Source organism: Vulpes lagopus, chromosome 9, assembly GCF_018345385.1.
Source record: "Vulpes lagopus strain Blue_001 chromosome 9, ASM1834538v1, whole genome shotgun sequence".
NCBI lineage: Eukaryota > Metazoa > Chordata > Mammalia > Carnivora > Canidae > Vulpes > Vulpes lagopus.
In genome coordinates this window covers 64,582,856-64,605,292 of record NC_054832.1, presented here as the reverse complement: position 1 = coordinate 64,605,292, position 22,437 = coordinate 64,582,856, and the positions used below count along the sequence as shown (strand labels likewise).

Sequence of the window (22,437 nt, the reverse complement as noted above, 5' to 3'; positions counted from 1 at the left end):
TGATCAAAATTTGTTTTCTCACATTGGTAGAACAGAAAAGTTTCTTTTGGTGTTACAGCTCATTATTGATAATGTCTACATTTTTAGGGATAGCTATTAAATTTGAGAAGACTAGTCTCTTTTACATATAAGATGTAAGATTTAGAAGAATTTTTCACAGATCACTTTTTAAGTCTCTACATTTCCAACTTTTTGCCCCTACATCACTCAATATTTTCAGTATCAGAGCCTCCTGGGCACATTCATACAGGGTGACCTGACCTCTGGTGTGGATTTTCATGTTTCCTCAGCAAGTGAACTGGCATAGGGAGCTATAAGAGGATTTTTTAAGCTACTCCTATGCCAGTATGGCTACCAATAATTAACTATACACTGCAAACCACAAAAACATAGGACACTAAATTCAAATAAAACTTATCCCTTAACTCTATTTCTCCTTAACTGAATCCCCAAAATATCCATAGCCCCTCTGTTGCCACTCATCAAGAAGAAAAGTATGACAGAGGGAAATCAAAGTAGAAAGAGACACTGTTTTTGCTGATTATGATAAAAATATCTTACTTTTGCAAATATACAAAAATATAAGCACATTGGTAGGGTCCCAAAAAGCCTTCAGAAAGATCTACACAAATATAGGTCCCTGAAGCTAAAATTTCATTAACGATGGAGTAATGAAGCAAGTAAATTCACCATGCTTTTCAGTCTAACATTTCATTATGAAAATTTATGCCTTATTTGCACCTAGGTGAACGAGTTTCAGATTTTTACTTCACTAATTCAGAGTTAATATAGTTTACAGATAAAAATTAATGTTGTTAGGGCTTGTAAAGATGAAAAACCAGATTCCATGTGAAGACCATGCCTTCTAGACTGTGATCAATAAATGGAATGTGGACTCTCCTGTTCTGCAAAAGAAGGAGACCTACTTAAAGTTGTTTAAGAAAGTACACTTGAGGTGTGCCTGGGTGCTTCAGTCAGTTGAGTTTCTTTTTTTTTTTTTTTTTTGTCAGTTGAGTTTCCAACTTGGTTTCAGCTCAGGTCATGATCTCAGGGTCATGAGATGAAGCCTCAAGTTGGGACTCATTGGGGAGTCTGCTTGAGATTCTCTCCCTCTCCCTCTGCCCCTCCTCCTGCTTGTGCATGATCTCTCTCTCTCTCTCTCAAATAAATTTTAAGAAAACAGAAAATATACTTGAAAGAGGCTACTAATCATTAAGATACCAAGTTACTCATGACAAATGATAAGCAGCATATATCAAGATTTGAGTCCATTAGAAGGTATTGGTGAGCCCTGGAGCTTTAAGGTTTTTTCAATGATTCTGAAATTAAATAAAATATGGCAAACATTTTCTCACATAGGGAATTTTTAACAATCTTACATTGTATATAATTACAAAATCCTAGGATTTCAGAGTTGGACAAAATCTAAGTAGTTAACCCTCACCTTCCCACAACTTTTCTAGCTGACTGCTGCCTAACCTCATTTGAAAGCTGCCAATGGTGGGGAGTTTTGAGACCTTGTATGCAAGTAAGAGATATTAATAAAAATTTAACAATCACAGAAGGATACAGAGTCAAAAGCAAGTTTACATCAACCTCCTGGTACCAGCTCTCCAAGGATAACAACAGTTTTAAATTTTTTTTGTGTAAATTATTTATGGGGTTTTGTTTTATAAAACTATTATCATTTCTACATATATTTTTTGCTGCTTCTTTACAGAGCAAAAATTTTTATTACAAAGGTGTCAAATTTTTCAGGGGCTTATGCTTTTAACGTCATGTCTAAGAACTTTTAGCCTAACCCTAAGTCATGAAAATTTTCTCCAATGTTTTCAAAAAGTGTTATAGTTTTATGTCTAATATTTAGATCTATAACCCATTTTTAAGCATTTCCTCTTAATTTTTTTTGAAAATTTTAAATAAATAAATTTGATTAATTAACAAATAGTGTATTATAGTTTCAGGGGTAGAGTTCAGTGAGTCATCAGTCTTATATAATACTCAGTGCTCCTTATATCACATGCCCTCCTTAATGTCCATCACCCAGTTATCCCAACCCCTGACCTGCCTCCCCTCCGGCAATCCTCAGCTTGTTTCCTATGATTAAGCATCTCTTATGGTTTGGATCCCTCTCTTATTTCATCATTTTTTATTTTTCCCTACCTTCCCCCATGATCCTCTGTTTTGTTTCTTAAGTTCCACATGAGTGGGATCATATGATAGCTGTCTTTCTTTGACTGACTTATATCACTTAGCATAATACCCTCTAGTTCTATCCACATCCTTGCCAATGGCAAGATTTCATTGTTTTTGATAGCTGAGTAATATTCCTGTGTGTATATGTGTGTATGTGTGTGTGTGTGTGTGTGTGTGTGTGTGTGTGTGTGTGTGTATCCATTCATCTGTCGATGGACATCTGGGTTCTTTCTATAGTTTGACTATTGTGAACATTGCTGCTATAAACACTTTTGGATCACTACATTTGTATCTTTGGGGTAAATACTTAGTAGTGCAATTGCTGGGTCGTTCTATTTTCAACTTTCTGAGGAACCTCCATACTGTTTTCCAGAGCGGCTAAGCCATCTTGCATTCCCACTAACAGGGTAAGAGGGTTCCTCTTTCTCTGCATCCTTGCCAACATCTGTTGTCTCCTGACATTCTGACTAGTGTGAGGTTCTCATTGTGGTTTTGATTTGTATTTCCCTGATGCCGAGTGATAGTGAACATTTTTTCGTGTGTCTGTTGGTCATTTGTATGTCTTCTTTGAAGAAATGTCTGTTCATGTCTTCTGCCCATTTTCTGATTAGATTATTTGTTCTTTGGGTGTTGAGTTTGATGGTTCTTTATATACTAGCCCATTATCTGATATGTCATTTGCAAAGATCTTCTCCCATTCCGTAGGTTGCCTTTTAGTTTTGTTGACTGTTTCCTTTGCAGTGTAGAAGCTTTTTATCTTGGTGAAGTCCCAATAGTTTTTTTTTTTCTCCTTTGTATCCCTTGCCCTTGGAGATGTGTCTTGCAAGAAGTTGCTGTGGTGAACAGAGGTTGCTATCTTGTGTTCTTTTTCTTTTCTTTTTTTTTGCAAATGGAATTTAATTATTCCAACACCATTTGCTGAAAAGATTATCCTTTCTCCATTGAATTGTCTTTGCCCATGTCAAAAAACAACGGCCATATTTCTATGGACCTATTTATGGATTCTATCCTGTTCCATTGATCTATGTGTCTATCCCTTTACCAATAACAGACCACCTTGCTTTCTGCAACTTTAAAGTAAGTCTTAAAATCAGCTAGTGTGATTCCTCCAACTTAGTTCTTTTTCAAAATTGTTTTGGTGATCCTAGTTTCTTTGCCTTTCCATATAAATTTTAGTATCAAGTTGTCTAAAATCTACAAAAAAATACCAATTTGAAAAATTGGAATGGCATTAAATTTGCATTAATTTGGGAAAAATTGAGATCTTTACTATGTTGAATCATCCAATCCACCAACACAGCATGTGTCTCTACTTACTCACATCTCATTTGATTTCTTTTATGAGTGTAATGTAGTTTTCAGCATACAGAGATGGTGTATATTTTGTTAAATGGGTACCCAAGTATTTCATTTTGGGGAGAACTACTGTAAATGGCATTGGTTTTTAATTTGGGTTTCCAATTGTTCATCACAAATATTTACAATTATTTTTGTATATTAACTTGGTATCCTGTGTTCCTGTTAAGCTCACTTACTAATTTGTATTGTTGTGTGTGAATTCCTCTGGATTTTCTATGATGACAATTATGTCATCTGCAAATAGAAATGGTCTTATTTCTTCTATTTCAATCTGTACGCCTTTTATTTATTTTTCTTGCTCTATTGCACTGACTAGGATTTCCAACACTTGGTTTATTGCTCTGCTGTCATGATCTTCAAATTCTTAGCTTTTGAATCAGGTGCACCACATTTTCATTTTGCATTGGGTTTGATACTTATGTAGCCAGTATTGCTAAAATATTTCTCTGTATGGACTACAAATCCTTATTTCAAGCTTGATACTCACTGGTAAGGAATAGAACAAACTGCCTCCAGAGCATAATACCTGCCTTTATGGAGGACTGAAAGGATGATAAGATGGTTGGGGGTGGGGGGAGAAGTAGGTGGAGCAAGGGTTTTTTATTAATTATCAATCAAAATGCTATGCTATAGATTATACTGTGCTTAGAGATTTGGCCAATATATGAAGATTATAACTGAAAGTTTATTTTTCATATTTGAATACTAATTTTCAAAAAAGTATGGTTAGCACTTCTTATATTATTCTGAATATAATTTCCAGAAATGCCAAGATAAAAAGTATAGTAAAACTAATATGAGATTATCCTCTCTCCAGAATACAAATTATAGCTGCTTAATACAAATTATAGCTGCTTAATACTTGTTGCTTCCTTATGCCTAACTAGACTAACAAAGAAGAAAGAACAGGAGCTAACTAGAGGAATATATTTCTGATTTGAATTCTGTGACTAAACACTCAAACTTCACTTTTAAGGACACATTGTATATAATATTACAGATATTTCTTAACTTATGAAAATCCAAGTTTAAAATATCAAACTCTTCTTTAAACCAACTAACTTATTTAAAAAGAACATTAAAAATGTTTTTCACCTGCCTTGAGATAGCTTAATAATTCTAGTTTTATGTCTAAAGTCTATACTTTTCTTGGATTTTTTTAGTAAGTGCATATTTCAAACATGCCTATTCCTTCACACTGGCTAAAGCCTAAGATACCTTTTGATGCTATAAAATGGTACCAGTTTCTGTTTGATAATAGTGATACAGGGTAGGACTGGTAGTAGGGAGGAAAGATTGGCTTTAGTTATTGTATCTCTTTCAACTATCTGCATGGATATAATCCAGCGTCTACCCTTAGGAAATAAAAGGGATAAGTCCAGTGGCTTCTTCAATATTAGCTGGAACCTATAGAATTTATAAACTGATATCTATCTCTTTCTAAAAAATATACTCCCAGTGGGATCCTAGGAACACAGGGAAATGCTATTATTCTTATGAATCAATCAGGATCAAATAGAAGAAAGAAAGTGTCTAGGGGGAGACCATTGCCCCTCCTTCTTTTATCTTGGAAAATTTGAAACTTGAAAGATAAAGGTAATGGATATCAGGTGATTTATCTTGCTTTTAAATGTTCACAAATTAGAAGTGGAACTTCTAATTGTTGTTCCACTTTGTGAAATTTTGTATATTTAAAACTATCTCATTTAGACCCTATCCTCCTCTGTTAGCTGAAGACCCAATGAAATCAGAATACTAGGCAAGAGAACTTTGTAGACCATCTTGAGGTACTCTGCTTCATGGGACTCTGTGTCTACATGTGTGTGTATGTGTGTGTATGTGTGTGTGTGTGTGAGAGAGAGAGAGAGAGAGAGAGGCAGAGACAGAGTAACAAGATACAGAAGCACGAGCATAAATGAGAACCACTTTTCTCTAAACACCTTGGTAAAACAAACCAAGAATACAACAGCTAAATTCAGGGTTGGTTGGTTGGTTGGTTTTTTTCCAAACTGAATGAAGGCAATGGAGTGAAAACTCCAGTTAAACCCTGAAGATTTTTTTGTGCAATCATGATTTCCTCATTTTTTTTTCTTTTTGGAAGGAGAGGGAAGAAGATATCTAAAGAGAAGAATATATAGTGTTGACCTTGGATCTAAAAATATGAGATTCAGTGATAGAAAAATCTATTGATTGGTTAAATGTTCTTGCTACTTACCTGGATATAACCCAAATAAATTCACAGCCATTGATTGAAGAGGCCATATGGCTTATAATTAGACTCTTGCTCTCAGCCAAGATATTGAGACATTTATTACATTTGCTCTTTAGCATTCAACACACATTGCTGCCCAGGAAAAGGGCACAAGGAAGAGATTAAATTCACCTTCCCTCTTTTACCAACCCCACTCAATTTCCTTCCTACCCCCTTGCCCCCAACCAAAAGGAACCCATTTCTAAAAATAATTCATGGGAAAAAACTCTTAGAACCAATTAATACAAAGTCCTTTGTTTCTTCTTCATATGAATATATCAAGCAAGCAGTGAGTCAGCTCAGAATGCTACCCCAAAAGCAGCTCAAAGTGGATCCAAAGTTTCTTCAATTTTTCACTACAAAGGTTCAGTGAGCAAATTTACTAGACAGGTTTATCAAGATAATTCTTCCACAGCAAACATTTATTGAGCACTTAATATTTGTAGACACTGCAGTAGGAGCTAGAAAAAAGAAATACATGGCCCCTGTTATCTTGGATTTTACAACCAACAAAGGACATGGGGAGACATATGTCAAATAATGACACAAAGAGCTAGTTAATTTACAAATAAGCACACCAAAGAAGAAGCATGGGGGCTGTGATAATAAACACTAGGGGGCTTGATTTGTGATACAGTGTAACAAGGAACAGAAGCAAGATAATAAATAGGAACCAGTTATCTGTGAACACCCTGGCAAAACAAACCAACAGATGCAGGTAAAGACAGCTTCCCTGAGAAAGTGACATTTAAAGCTGATGACATGGGTCACCTGGGTGGCTCAGTGGTTGAGAGTCTGCCTTTGGCTCATTATCCTGGGGTCCTGAGATCAAGTCCCACATCGGGCTCCCCAAAGGGAGCCTGCTTCTCCCTTTGCCTATGTCTCTGCCTCTGTGTCTCTCATGGATAAATAAATAAAATCCTTTTTTTTTTTTTATAAAAGAAACCATTAAAAAAAATAAAGCTGATGACATTAAGAACGAGGAGTTAAGGGGTAGGAGATTATGGGGATGAAGAACCCTAAAAGGGATGAATCTTGATACCAGCAAAGCCTTTGACACAATGTCTCCCTACAACCTATGATAAGATGGCAAATGATGTTCTTCATGCCAGGCAAACCAGTTACAGTCATATTGGACTGTTTTAATAAATAGTTTTATCAAGAATTGAAAGAAGCAGAAGTCGTGCAGAGATCATACTTGCAAAGAACCCCAAAATGGGGTATGTTCAGACAAGGTCTCATACCATTGAAATGAAATGTGATAGAGGGAAAACATCTAGAATCCTGGACAGTTTGTTAAGAGCGCCTGCTCTTAACATTTACACACCTTTCATATTTACATGTTTAATCATCATGTGATATGATGTATGGTTACATTTATTAAATGTATATAAATAAATTTCATTTATTTTCCATATAGAATGCAAATTGTCACAGCACAGTGATTTCTAGTCTTGATTTTAACATACCTTGAGATTCAATAGATGTATGGAGGAGCTTCTGGACTTTCTGTTCTGGTTCACTGCTGATTTTGTTTATCTGTATGCAACCAGGCCCACTTATAAAAATTCCCAGTACTGTTTAGGCAAGTCTTCCTGCCCTGTTTTCCAGAGGAGACTTACATATTCTTGGACTTTTGCTTTTCCATATAAATTTTAGAATCAGTTTTGACAAGTTTTAAAACAAAAGGTATTTAAATAAAACCTTTGAAATCTTACTTAGAAATGCAGTAGATCAATTCTGCAGTAGAATTCTGTAGATCAATTCCATAATATTGACATTTTAAAAAATGTGAGTCTTCTAACATGTGACATGGTATATCCCTTTATTTATTTAGGTCTTCCTTATTGGCTTTGCTAAAGATAGATCTTATATATCTTTGGTTACATTTATTCCTGAATACTTTTTCCATTTTTATACAGTTATGAATAAATAATATTAGTTTCTACTTACTTTTCAGCATATAGAAATGTACTTTTTAAAACACTGATTTTAAATTAAAGAAACTAGCTAAATTCTCTATTTCCAATTATTTATCTGTAAATTCTTCAGGGTTTCTACATAACTGCTTATATCATTTGTGAATAGTGATAGTTTTGATTCTTCCTTCCCATCCCTTGTGATTTTTTTCCCTTTCTTGCCTTTCTGTATTTTCTGAAACTACCAGTAAAATGTTGAAGAGAAAGTACTTTCAAGATTGCATCCCAATTATAAGGCTTGCTGTAGGCTTTTGATCAGGTTAAGAAAATTGTCTTCTATTCCTTTTTTGTTAAACCTTTATCATGAGTCTGAAATTTTATCAAATATTTTTTCTTCATCAGTTGAGATGGTTGTGATTTTTCTCCTTAAATCTGTTAATGTGAGGAACTATATAAATTGTTTTTCCAATGTTAAAGCAATCTTGTATTCTTGAGATAAACCCAATGCAGTCAAAATGTATTAACTATTCTTTTTATTAAATGGGTTTGCAAATATTTTGTCTTAGATGTTTGTATCTACGTTAATGATTGAGATTGGTCTATAATTTTCCTTTCTCGAACTTTCCTTATAGAGTTCTATACCAAGATTATGCCTCATGAAATAAATTAGAAACCATTCCTTCTTTTTATACTTTTAAAGAGTTTGTGTATTATTGGATTTTTCTTTTTCTACAGGATTTATAGGACTTTCTGGGCTAATGTGTGATTGTGCAAATTTTGAATTACTGATTTAATGTATTTAATGTTTATAGGGCATTTAGATTTGCTATCTTTTTAAAAAATTAATTCTTCAAGATTTCCTTTTATCACCTTTTATGCATCTCTATGATCTGCATTACTGTTCCAGTTGTCATTCCTTATATTGGTTATTTCTGTTTTTTAGCCATTCTACCAGATATTGGAAAATTTAATTGGTCTTCTCAAATAAATAACTTTTGGTTTTGACTCTCTTGTATATTTGTTTCTTTTAAATTTTTATGCTTTATTATTTCTCTTAATTTATTGTTAATTTTCTGACTTCTTAATTTTTAGACTTCTTTATTTTTTTCTTCTTTTATTTAAGGCTATAAAGTTTCCTATAAGTACCATTTTAGTGTCATACACACATTTTATATTGTTCTTAAAATCTGAGTTCTTAAATATTTTCTAATTTCCATTATAATTTTTTCTTTGATCTATAAGTTAGGCCTTTGTGTATCTTAATTTGTAAACCTGTGGGGGATTTTTCAGGTTCTTTATGTTGTTTATGTCTAACTTCACTGCACTGTGATCAGAAATTATGGGAAGCATGATAAAATAGTACAAAATATCTTGAGGCTTGCTTTACATCCTAGAAATTTATGTCCTGAATTGCTTCAAAATAATACATTCTGCACTTTTTTAGGTTCACTGTTCCATATAGGACTATTAAATAAACCAAATTTATTATATGTACTAGTTTCCTAGGGCTACTGTTAACAAAGTACCACAGAGAAGGGGGATTGAACAATAGAAATTTATTCTCTTGCAATCTGGGGGTTAGAAGTCAAAGTTTATGGTATCACAGGGTTGACTCCCTCTGAGGCCTCTCTTAGCATGTAGATGGCCATTTTCTCCTCATGTCTTACATGGTCTTCCCTCTGTGTATCTGTATTCTAATATCCTCTTATAATGACATTAGTTATATTTAATGAATGCCTAGCCTGAGGACCTCATTTTACCTTAATTACCTCTTCAAAGACCCTCTTTCCAAATATGGTTCACATTCAAGGTACAGGATGTTAAAATTTCAAGACATGAACTAACAAGAGAGGGGGCAGTCTGTGTGTGACACAATTTAGTCCACAACATTGTATTTTTCAAATTTTTATATCCTTAAAGATTTTTTTGTTTGCTTCATCAGTCAGTTACTAAAAGAAGCACTGAAATCTTCCACTGTGATGATGGATTTCTCTATTTTTCTGTAAAGTTCTATCAATTTTGCTTCACGTATTTTGAGGCTATTAGTGTATATAAGTTTAGAATTTTTATATCTCTTTGGTGAATTGAAAATTATATTATATAGTTACTCTTTAGCTCTATCAATGCTTTTTGTATTTTATTTTGTCTGTTAAAATATATTAGCTTTCTTTTTATTAGTGTTTGTGTGGTAAAGATGTTTACATCTTTTTACTCTCAACTTTTTTTGTCCTTATTTTTTTTGATGTGTATTTTGTAAACAACATATGGTGGGGAATGGAATTTATTCAGTTTGAGAACATTTTTTCTTTTGAATAAACTATAAGTCCATTTATTGTATTATTATATTATTATAAATGATGATATATTTTTATTTTTTTCTACCAACTTACTCTTTTATTCTTTTAGAGAACAGACTCTTAAGAAATACTGCCTAGGTTTGAATACCAGCTCTATTATTTACTAGGGCTAGATACTTATAATTAGTTATATTTAATTATCTCTTTAAATTGACATATTTTTTGTTTCTTTTTCCTTTTTTTCTTTTATAATGATAGAATATTTTTCATATTTCATTTCTTTCCTTCCTCCAGTTTAGAAGGGTTCTTTTAGGTTATCCTAAACATTTATCAAGCATACTTAAGTTATCAAAGTTTAAAATTAAGTATTATCTTTACCTCTTCCCGAACAATACAAGAACTTTGTAACATTTTAATTCTGGTCATTTTCTTTCTGATTATACACTATTCTTGTATTCTACTTCTGTCTTAATTTTAAGTCTCCTAAATTATTATTATTTCTGTATATAATTATTATTATTGCTGTCTTGCTTATTTTTGTTTACATATCTACCATTTTCTTTACTCATCATTCCTTTTTACAGCACAAATTTTCCATCTAGTAACACTTTTTTTGTGCCTGAATTACATCTTTAAATTGAGTCTGTTGGTGGAAATTTCCACTTTTATTATCTAAAAATACCTTCATACTATGTTTTCTTTTAAAGTAACAAGACAGTTTGTAAACAAACTTAGGTTGATATCTTCTTTGGCAAATAAAAATTATAATTCCATAGTTTTGGGGCTTCCATATTTGCTATTGAGAAATAAGATTGCTATCAAAACCATTGTCTTTGAGGGGCACCTGGTGGCTCAGTCAGTTAAGTGTCCAACTGTTGATTTAAGCTCAGGTTATGGTGTCAGAGTTGAAAGATAGAGCACCCCCCTCCCGGCCCCCATGAAGCTCTGTGGTGAGCTCAGCTTCAGGCTCTGTGCTGAGCATGGAGCCTGCTTACTTTTCTCTCTCTCCCTCTGCTCCTCTCCCACTCTGCCATATGTGCCTCTCTCTCTCTAAAACAAATTGTTTTTGGTGTTTTTCACTAAGATGTTTTAAATATGAGTTTTTCTTTAATTTATCCTATCTGGTTCTTGGATATGTGGATTGGTATCTTTCTAGAAAATTCTTAGCCATTAAATCTTCAAATATTGCCTTTAATCTTTTCTTTTACTCTTTATGAAAGTCTTACCAGAATATGTTAGACTTTATAATTCTATTCTTCATGTCTTTAACCTCTTTCATATTTTATTTCTGTTCCTCTGTGTTACATTCTGATTAACCTCCTCAGATCTGTCTTCCACTTCATTAATTCTCTCTTTAGCTGTTAAACCCATTCATCAGGTTTTAAAATTTTCAGATGTTTTGATCTCAAGTTCTTTTTTATTAGTTTCAAAACCACTTGATCGTTTAAAACAACATCTAATTTTTAAAAAATTCTGCATCTTAAAAGTGCAGGCTTGGAAGTCTTTCTGGGTCTGATTTGGCCTTCTGTTGTTTCTATTAGCTCTCAATGTGCATTGTTTCTGTATGTAATCGTTCACTCTCTCCTTCTTTCTTTTTTTCTGAGTTCATGTTTCTTACAATTTTTTAGTTATTTTATGAGGATCTCTATTTCTCTATCTCTATTTATCTCCCCTCTATCTCTGTTCATTTTTACCTTGAGTTCATATATTTTAGTAATATTTTAGTGATTCTTTAAGGTCTGGGTTGAAGGTGGGGCTATTCTATTCTGCTAGGTGCTTGGGAACACATTTTATACTGCACCATTTTAAATTAAACTATCAGCATGAGGTTTCTTAGAACATCAAGATACTTAAATTTGGTGTGCCAATATGTGTGCTCATTGGCTTGCTATTAAGTATTTGTAGAGGGGTTCTTTCCTCTTAACACCAAAACTCAAGACCAACAAATTTTCTTGTAGATTTAGGGGTATGATGATTTAGAGAGTGCATAACCATTTTGGATACTAGCTTTATGTGGGGAGCTTCCTATTAGACTCTCATCTAAGCAAGCTCTGGGCTTTGACCTCTCTCCCAACCAAGGGCCGTATATGAAATTGTATGCTGAACAACTTTAGGGGCCATTTATCATATAGATATACACTAGGGTCTAAATGACATATATGGTGGACCTGTTTTCATCCCACAGGATGGTGAAAACTAAAATTCAAGTTCACCAGGTTCAGCAACTGCCTCAAGTTGAAAGCTGGGTTCAGTGCTTTAGTTTTATAATTCTATAACTTATAAAACTTAAATGAAGATTAAAGACAGGGTTTCCCCCTTTTTGAAGTCCTTTAAAGGGCAGGCATCCTCAATATCTTATGAAATGAATTGGCTTGCCAATCATCATTTCAACAAAAATATCTACCACTTGCCCCATTAAAGGAAATGTAACATGATCAGAGGGTGTTTATTGCTTTGCTTTGTTTATTTTTAGATGTGGACTTTCCAGTTGTTCTCCAGCCTACAAATGCAAATGAGAAAACACAGCTAATCAGAGAAGGACCTCGAAGTTATTGCACAGACTCTTAATATTGAGACCATTGAGGGCCCACAATATCCCCTCTTGGTTCAGCCATGTCTCCAGGTGGTCATGAGTGGGACAGGGTAAGGGGCATGAAATGCTGTGAACTTTTCCACATTCATATTTTATTTTTTAGGTTAGGGAAAGATGATTGCTACATAATTTTCTCAGTATGCATTCTCATTCTTTGAGTAGAATTCCTAATGAAACACATTCCATTTTGATGAATAAAAGCCTGAAGAGTTGTTTTATGCTCCTTACATGAGGTACGATGGTGGCACTGGACAGGCTTTATGAGCCTGTCCTTATGTGACCTAGATCTAATTCCTTACAGACTAAAGTAGCACTCCAAACAGAAGCCACTTCTCATCTGTTTAACTGAATGCAATATTCCTCCCTGCCACAAATATCTTTAGCAAAATGTACATGGAAATTTAAGAGGAATTTTGTGTGTGTGTGTGTGTGTGTGTGTGTGTGTAGATTTTTCCTTGTCAATGTTTAATATGGCTACAGAAATATTTCAAGAGGCAGGAAGAAATTATTATGTAAAAAAGACAACTATCACTTAATTTTAAAGTATATTCTTTGAAAGATTAAAAATTGTCATTTACTGAAAACTGATGAGTAAAACCAGGAAGAAACAGGTTTTGTGTACTTTTAGACTGGCATAAAAACAAAAACAAAATTTCAACCTGGCTAAATGTTATAAATGATCCAGAAAATCATACTAAGCCCAAACCAGCCCCTAAAAATCTGTTGATCATTTCTAAGTAAAAACAGTTTTTGTACAACTGACCTATATTAGACAGAGTGAGGAAAAGAAACATATAGGGTAAAAGGTAGAATTCTAAACTCTACAGCCTAACATTAGATTTAAAGGCATATCAGTTACCTGCTTTTTGGTGGGAATAATTACATTGACCAGAAAATGCTCAGCTCTATGCATGTTGAACAATTAAACTCAAAGGTCATTTCTGCATTAACTGTTTGATCCTTATATTCATTATGTGGTCAAAGCCATGTCCTAAAATCATGTTCTAAAATAGTACAGAAAGTGTTTGTTTTTTTCTTAGTTCTTTATATAATATTGTGGTTTTCAAGATCTTGTTATGTTTTTATATAATATTGCATGAAATGCCATTCTGTTTTTTGTTTCTTATTCCCACCATCACCAAACTGCAGTCAAATGAGCCTAAAATATACATTGAGTGAAAATTGGTGTTATAGCTCTGACAGTTCTGAAGTCATTAAAACTCTGCTTTAACCCTTGAGTTACTGGACTTTTTTTTAATCGACACAATCAAGTAGGAAAAGTCTTGGTTGGAAAGTTAGGAAAGCTGGTTTTAATCTAAACTCTTACTACCTAGCCCTGTCACCAAGTGAGATGAGAATTATATGACTAATTATTCTATGACTCCGTTTTCCTACCTGACCACCTTCCAAGTTGCTGTGAGACGAGTTCAAATGGCTGAGGTGAAAGTACCCTACAAAGTCAATTATTTGACAAATACAAGGTAGTTTTACATGAATTTGCATATGTTCATACACACAAACAAACATAATGTGACTAAATGGCTAAGTGGCTAAATGTTATTAATGATCCAGAAAATCATACTTATGTATGATAAACTCTTACCCAACAAAACCCTTGAAGATACCTAGTACTAACAATAACCAGCAAGTGCTTGGAACTCTGTATTCAACAAACAAGGACTACTTTCCATTTGAAGGGAACATAAGATAAATAGCCCTGTCTGTGGATAATTTGAGCTACTACATTTCCTTCCTGGAGCATTCTAAGCAAAAAGGTCAGGCCTATTTTTGAATAGCAACCTAAATCACAAAGTTCCTTTTTCTCTCCCAGACCTCATTTTTCTTACATGGAATTTTTTACTTCTACCAGCTTGTCCAGAGAGCTGGTACAAGAGTAGAAAGATGAGAACAGGGGATGAATCAGAATCAGAATCAGAATCAGATGGTGGAATTAAATTCATAAAGGGGTTCTAGTTAATGTTCCCCACAAATAGCTAATTACTAGTTACAATGATATGTGGTAAATGTTAAGGACATGAATGTGTATGAATGAGGAAATGAATCTGCAGAATGCCCCTAAGCTACATAGAAACAAGGATCAACTCTTCATCTGAGGAGAGGCCACTTAGGCACCATGTAGGGATCAACAGAAGCTGCCATCCAGAGTCACCTGCTGTTATTTTGAATCTACACACATCTTAGCAGAGAAGCACCAAGAAAAACATGCCCACCATGAACCAGCACTTCAGTGGCTTACTGGCTAGTCTTGGGCTTCAGGTTATCAGAGTAAGGGATTTTGTATAAGGTTTCAAAGTTCATCTATTTATTTTTAACATAATAAAAATATATATGCATTTTTCTTTACCAAAATAGACATATCTTAATTCTTTGATTTCATTTCTACATTTTAAATGTATGGATGCTAAAACATATTTGATGTTTCCTAGCCTGGAAATACACACACCTGATAGTGCACTGCCTGATATTTTGATCTACAGAGGGGGTTCCAATTAGGGCTACAAAATCTTTATGTTTGGCACAATGATGCCCCCTCCAAGATGTACTTATCCTAACTCCCAGAACCAGCAAATATGTCACCTTTTATGGAAAAAGGCATTTTGACTATCCAAGTGAGTACAATCTAATCACATGACTCCTCAGAAATGGAGAATCTTTCCCAGCTATAAGAGAGATGCGACTATAGAAGAATGATCAGAGATATGCTTTAAAGTTGGAGGAGGAAAGGGTCCATAAACCAGAGTATGCAGGCAAACTCTAAAAGCTGGAAAACTTAAAGAAGTGGATTCTGCTCTAGAGCCTCCCCAAAAAAAGAAATTCAGCCCTACCACCACCTTGATTTTTGCCCAGTGACATCCATGTCAAACTCTGACCTTCAGATTGTATGAGTTTAATATAGTCAATGCTCCTCACTTGTTTCTTTATTAACCTCACTCCTTATTCTAGATTTCTTTTTTTTATTCCTTCATCCTGAGCGTCTAGCTTCATTTTCTCCTCTGACCCTTCTGTTCCCTGTTTCTAAGTACTCCATCTCTCTGGTTCTTCTCCCTTCTTGCACTCCTATCTTTCTTCCATTTGACCCCCACTCCTCTGTTTTAATCTCCTAATCTCTCTGCTGGCCACTATCAACTCCATCTCTACATTTACTTGTTTTTTTTTTTTTTTACCTAAACTGAAGTATTGTAAATCTACCCTCAACTGGTGGGGCAGGGAGAGATAGCAGATAATAGCAGTCTTGGTAACAATATTCTTAAAGGAATGTCTTCCTTTCTCCATGCCAAATTCAAGCACAAATCATCATAATGCTAATAGGCCAAAGGGGAACAGAGTATATTTCAAATAATTCTGAGTGTATTAACAAATAGAAATAATTGATAGTGACCACATTTCATTATTGGAATGCATGGCAAGGTAATTTGAGACATTAATTTTGTTTTGTCCTTAGTAAGACTCAAAGGAATCTCAGAAGGAGATTCATCTTAGAAAGGTCAATTCTTTGCTAGGATAGCCTAGGATAACCTTGGAGGTTAAAAACAAAGGTAGTGTCTCTACAGGTTTAAAAACCTGTAGTTTTAAACCTGTAGTTTAAAAACAAAGGCAGGTGTCTCTACACCTGAAAAACCACCACCCAGGCTTTTGTTTGGGTGCTTGGGCTAATTGAAGGGCTGTTAGAAAGATAAATGCTGAAACTTGAGGAGAAGTAGCCCCATTACGAGGGACCTCTAGGTTAAAGATGGGTTTGGGAGTTTTGAGGGGAGTTCCCAGAGTGCCCCAGACTTGTGTCTCAGAGTAGGCAGTTAGTTAAATTCTAACAGGACACCTGGAGCCCAGCAATGAGGAAGTCATGGCCAGCTATCAGGAAAGTCAGAGGCCTGTCCTGGCAGCACTCCACAAGAAGCCAGATCAAACCAGACAGGCCCAAGATGGTGGACACCATGTCAGGAAACCCCCATCCAAATAAGGAAAAAAAGTCCGAAACTGCTTCCAAAAAATCCCTGTAAGGAATTTCCACTCCCTAGTTTGGAATATTCCACTCCCTAGTTTGCAACAGTCAATAGAAGATAGAAACCTAAACCCCAGGGTGTGCAGCTCTCTCTTTGGGTCACCTTCTCTAACATCTGGTGAATATACTTTAGTTTTAATGAACTTTCCCACTTGTGTTACTTATCCACTGCGTTGTGTCTGTCCTTGAATTCTTTCCCATGAGGAGATCAATAACCTTCAGCAATATCTTTATGATGGGCTGGGCCAAGGCCCCAGGGTCTCCCCAGTTCACTGGCAACATGCCCACAGGAGAGAGCCCCTCCAATGAGATAGCATTTGGATGCCTGAGAGACAAAATTAAGTCATAGCTTTTTAGCCATAACAAAAGATTCCTGTACACACACCTGGCCCCTCAAAGGAACCGTGCAGGGTTGGACACAGAGACCTCAGGAGTACCCAGGCTGGAGCAAGATGAGGGGCTGGAAATGCACTTGGAGGAGGAAGACAGAAACCCCGAGGACCCTGTGGATAATTTGCTAGGAACTGGGCTGGGGGCTCTCAAAACCTGGCTGAGGTGAAATTTCTCACTATTTTGTCAAACTGCAGGTCTGAGTCAGAATTAATTTAGAACATATAATGTATTTAGACCATGAAGAGACTTTTCCAATATCTTTTCTCAGATGTCACTTCTTCATAGGCTTTCCCAGACCTAGAACTGTACCCTACCTCACGCTTCCTATCCTATACTTTTTTCCTTAGTACCTTTCACTAACATATTTTAAATCTTGCTTATTGTCTGTCTCAGTTTGCCATGAAGGCAAAGATTTTGGCTGTTTTTGTGTTCTGCTGAATCCCCAGTGCTTAAGATAATGATTCATGGTACCTGATTCATGGTAGACAGCCTGGGAATATTTGTTAAATGGATAAATGTTTAACCTGTGTCATAGAATGAAGAAATTCCTAGCTGCTAGAAATGCAAAAGTTGCTAGAATCCTGTTTTCAGGGAGGCTTAGTATATTAACAAAACAATTTAATTAATATAAAATTCATGGTAGCTTGGCACCCAATCAAGTCTCTGACCCAATTACAGAATTATCTTTTTAAAAAATTTCAGCTCTTCCCCTCTTATTCCTCATTGATATGAAGGCAAATCCACCTCCAGATCACTAGTCCTCCTCCAACAAAGAAAAACCTTTATTCGAGAAACAAAGTCCTCCTCTCCAAAACCCCTCTTTTTCCAGCCAGTACTCCTCCTAAACACCAAAATAACATTTATCTGTATATTATTTCTGAGAAGTTCTATATTCCAAATTTAGATTTAGATTAAATAATGTATAACCAGTTTCTGTATAATGAACCCATTTCCAAATTGTAGAAGGCTCAAATTTGCAGTGATTTCCAGAACATCATAGGGTCAGAATTTATATCTGTATTTTGTGCACTGCTAAAAATGAAGTAGGAACTAATAAATCCCTGTTGACTGATTAATTCTTAACAACATATGCCATTTCTGGAAGAAAAAAAAAGCTTTTCTTCAAAAAGAGACCTAAACATGCTCAGTGTCAAATGAATGGGTGTGATACAACTTTCTGGAATTTTCATGCTGTTCAGGGCTATACCCAAGAAGCAAAACTAAATTCCCAGAATCAAATCAATAGTAATAGGACAGCTGTTAACACATTCTGCACATTGCTAGGGCTGCCAACTCAGCTTTCTAATAGCTGAAAATCTTATCATCATCTTCAATGTCTCAGAGCACCTCAGGCACATCCTTACTCCCAGGCCCAGGAAAAGGGGATCTTACCTGGTGAAGGTTTTATCCTTCTGAATAAACTGCTCTGGTGCCCAAATAATCTCCACTACTGAAATGTTGTCCAGATTCATCTCTTCTCAGAGATCTATAATGCACTTTCTTTTCTGGTGAAAAATGATTGAGGGGAAAATTTTTAGTGTAGATTTTCACTTTGGGAATGAAATTCCAACATTTTCTTAATTTCTTTTAAGAATGATCTATTCAGGCAGGTATACATTAGCTATTTACTAAACTGGCATTTTTCAGGATTATTTATTATAATTGCAGAAAGCAAGATTTCAAAACTAACCTAGGTTTAAAAGAAACAGGTGAAAGCCATTAGGAACTGAAAAATATTAAGTTTACATATTGATTAACTTATTAACATTAACAGTTTTATGCAAAATGCCTTCATTTCAAAAGTTTTAAAAATATATTTAGCATGGAATTTATTTTTTTAAGATTTTTTATTTGCTCATTTGAGGGAGAGATAGTGCACACTTGCAAGGAGAAGGGTCAGAGGGAGGAGAAGCAGACTCCCCACTGAGCAGGGTACCCTACATGGGGCTTGTTCCCAGGATCCCCAATCATGACCTGGGCCCAAAGCAGACACTTAACTGACTGAGCCACCTAGGTACCCCTGGGATTTATTTTTTAGATTCAATATATAGTATATTTAGAAAGTAAAATTTTAGGTACCAAAACTTGAAAGATACAGGTTATTCTGAGGAAGAGGGCAAAGTTTTAATAGAAAATTAATAACAATTAATTTCCCTGCTTGTCTTCTGATTTTCTTTGTTTTCTCTTATATCTTGTCTTAGCATATCCCATTCCCCAAACTAAAGGATTTGAAAGGAGGTGGGAAGTGATGGCTTTTAGGATCACAGGAGTATTTGTATTTGAACAAGATGATTGATTCTTTCACGAATTAAAAATAAATCTATCAAATGAACAATAATAACCAATAGTCACAGGGCTGCCCTAAGAACTTTTTATTAGCTTTATATATTTATATATTGTTAATACACTATCTATGGGACAAGTATTATCAGTCCTCATCTCCAGACTAACAAACTAAACCACAGAAAGTTTAAGTAACTGCCAGGATAACCTAGCCCCTAAAAGGTAGAGCAGGCTGGTCTTCAAATGCACTATATTGCCTCTTCATGGTGATCTTTATTTCTAACTACATTTGTCCTTCCTGAAAACTAACCCTCTCCCAAATCCTTCACAGAGTTCTCTTATTTAAAAAAAAAAAATACACACTTTATTTATTATGTACCTTTCTCTTTAACTGCCCTTTTTAGCTTAAGATTCCTCTGGGGGATCCCTCCCTTTCTTAATTTTCAGTGTCTTCTTCAAAAGCAAATCCTCAAAATCCTCAAAATATGTAAGAGCAAATCCCCAAATATTTCTGTCTCTTCTTCTTCTTCCACTTCCCTCCTCCTCCTTCCAGCAGCATTTCTTTACTTGGGAAGCCTGAGTGGACTTGGTAGCTGGCTGCCACTTTCTCTTGTCTGACCAGTGAATAACTACAATATTAATCAAGTGGGTGGAAAGTGATTCTAGAGTAGTTGATATCAGTAAGCAATCCTGACTAAAAATTCTGGTAAAGTTCCTGCCAAAATTTTCCAGGATGGTAGACAGTGAGAAGAAAACTTTTAAAATGTTTTTGAATAGCAAACATATATATGGCACTTACTATATGCCAGATAGTATTCTAAGTGCTTAATATACATTAATTCATTTAAGCCTCACAGCAAACCTATGAATTTGGTACTATTGTTCCTCATTTCACAGATGGAAATACTGGAGCTATTAATTAGCCTACAACTTTAAAAAAAAACAAGAGAACCAGCATTTGGACTCAAGTTGTCTAGCTCTAAGGCCTTCTGCTTAATTACTATGCCACCCTAAGGCATTTGAATACTGTAAAGTTAGATACAACTACATATTTAATATAAAAACAGTGTTTACACTTGAATTTGTCCCTCCTGCACTAAAAGTGAATACCATAGGTCTATAAATCCAAGTTGATTCATTCTATTCCATTATTCTGATTACACAAGATTGTGATGAGAACATTTGCTATTATATATAAAAATAAGGCATTTCAATTTCACTCATACAATAGATGTATAATCTTTTCATGACTTTATTCATAATAAAAGTGAAATTATACTGAATCTCTCCATTGTACAAAATAAAGTACATATTGTGAAGTTTCTATTAGTAAACATATACCATTATTTATGTCAGATGTCTAAATTAGCAATCCTTTATTATTTCTTCATTGGAAATACAATTTGGCAAACAAATTTTTCCTATAGGAACTGGAACTTTATCTCCCACCATTTAAAATGTGTGTGTGTGTGTGTGTGTGTTTGTGTTTGTGTGTGTTGCAGTAATTTATTTTCTTTCTGGTAGTCTATGTCAATTTGTCATTGTGAAGAGCACAGTACCCTCCACACTCTGGATTTACCTGTGCTTTATTTTTTCCTTTGGCACTCACCACTGTTGAACCTACTCTATATATCATTTATTATCAATTTGTTGTCTGTCCTTCAAAATGTATGTTCCATCAGAGTAGAAATTTGTGGCTGTTTTGCTTACTGCTGCATCCTCAGCACTAGAACATATGTACCTGGCACATAGTAGAGATTGAATAAATGTTTAGTAAAGGAATAAATATCAATCTCTGAAAAAAATCTCTGCAACATCTTTTCCCAGTCCCAGCCCCCCAAATCATACCTTTGGGAAAGATACTGTATGAACAAAATGACAGTTCTATTGTGAGTGTGAAAGACTGCATATAAACTCGAAGTCTTATGGAGCCCTGGGAATTGGATGGATTGGTCTTGCAATCTCCCTGTAGTACAAATGGTTCCTGTTAACCTCCTTAATGGAGGTAGGGGGCTGGGGAGCTAGTCTCATTAAGATCTTTTGACATAGTGATTTGTCATATAATTCAAGATTTAGTTTTGCCTGATAATGAAATTAATCCTCATTATTCGCAGATTCCATACTTGCAAATTTCCCTGCTTGTTAGGGAAATTTATTTCATGGTCATTCACAATAATATATATCAAATACGGTATCTAAATGCTAACACACCAAACACATACTGATCACTTAACAAAAATGTGAACAGGAACTTAAACTTTTATTTCCCCTAGGAGTGATGGTTCAGTATTCACCAAACCAGTGTTTCTGGTAACTATGTAGAACCTAACTAATGCAAATAACACAAATCCACTGTATCTCCCACAGAGTTCTGCAGAATGGTTCCCTTTCTGACCTTGGAAATGTTATCTCTGTGGTTTCTCACAATAAGCACATGTTCTCATTCCAGTCTTATGGAATCTTTCTTGGAGACAGTACATATTTGTAGAAAGCCATGTATGAGCAATCAGTATTTCTGAGTTCAGCCCTGCTCCCCCAATCTGGAGAATCATACTGAAGAAATTATTTAACATTTCCTGATAGAGCTTCCTGATCTATGGAATGTTTTCCTCACCTGAAAGGAAGAACTTCAAAGTTCTTTCATGTGCCTATATGTGAGGTATTTTTCAAGTTGAACAATGTTTTCTTTTTCCTTCAGATCTCAGGGTATCTTAAATAAATTTTGTGGAACACCACTGTTAACAAATCTTAGGGATTTTATCTTTGAGTTCTAGAGGTAAGAAGAGACTTCTTTTTAATATATGGAACACTGCTACTCCCAGAATGTCCTGTCATTGTATAACCTTGCCTAACATCAGAAACTGCCTTTCAACTTCCTTCCTCCTAGGAAGCAGTCCCACAGTCCAGTCTCTCTAACTCAAGTGTCCAGTTGAGGACAGGAAGACCAACTAGTACTAAGGAGAATCCTAGCTGGTGACTCAATAGATCTGAGATCTCATATGCCATTACTCAATTCTGTCCCTGAATGTAAGTCATTTCATATCTTTGGTCATCAGTTCCTTCACTTCTAAGCAATTTTTATTAGATGACAATTATGAAACTGCCCCGCATATTATATAAAATAA

General features: G+C 35.0%; 1 protein-coding gene across 1 annotated transcript in view; it reads left to right on the top strand.

Annotated features, from left to right (window-relative positions):
• DNAJC5B (DnaJ heat shock protein family (Hsp40) member C5 beta) overlaps positions 1 to 13,853 on the top strand; it is a 93,391-nt gene extending 79,538 nt beyond the window's left edge. The window contains exon 6 of the mRNA XM_041768444.1: positions 12,496 to 13,853. Coding sequence (XP_041624378.1) covers positions 12,496 to 12,590 — 95 coding nt within the window. The 3' untranslated portion in view covers positions 12,591 to 13,853. The remainder of the gene's footprint in view (positions 1 to 12,495) is intronic.
• Positions 13,854 to 22,437: the final 8,584 nt, after the last annotated feature.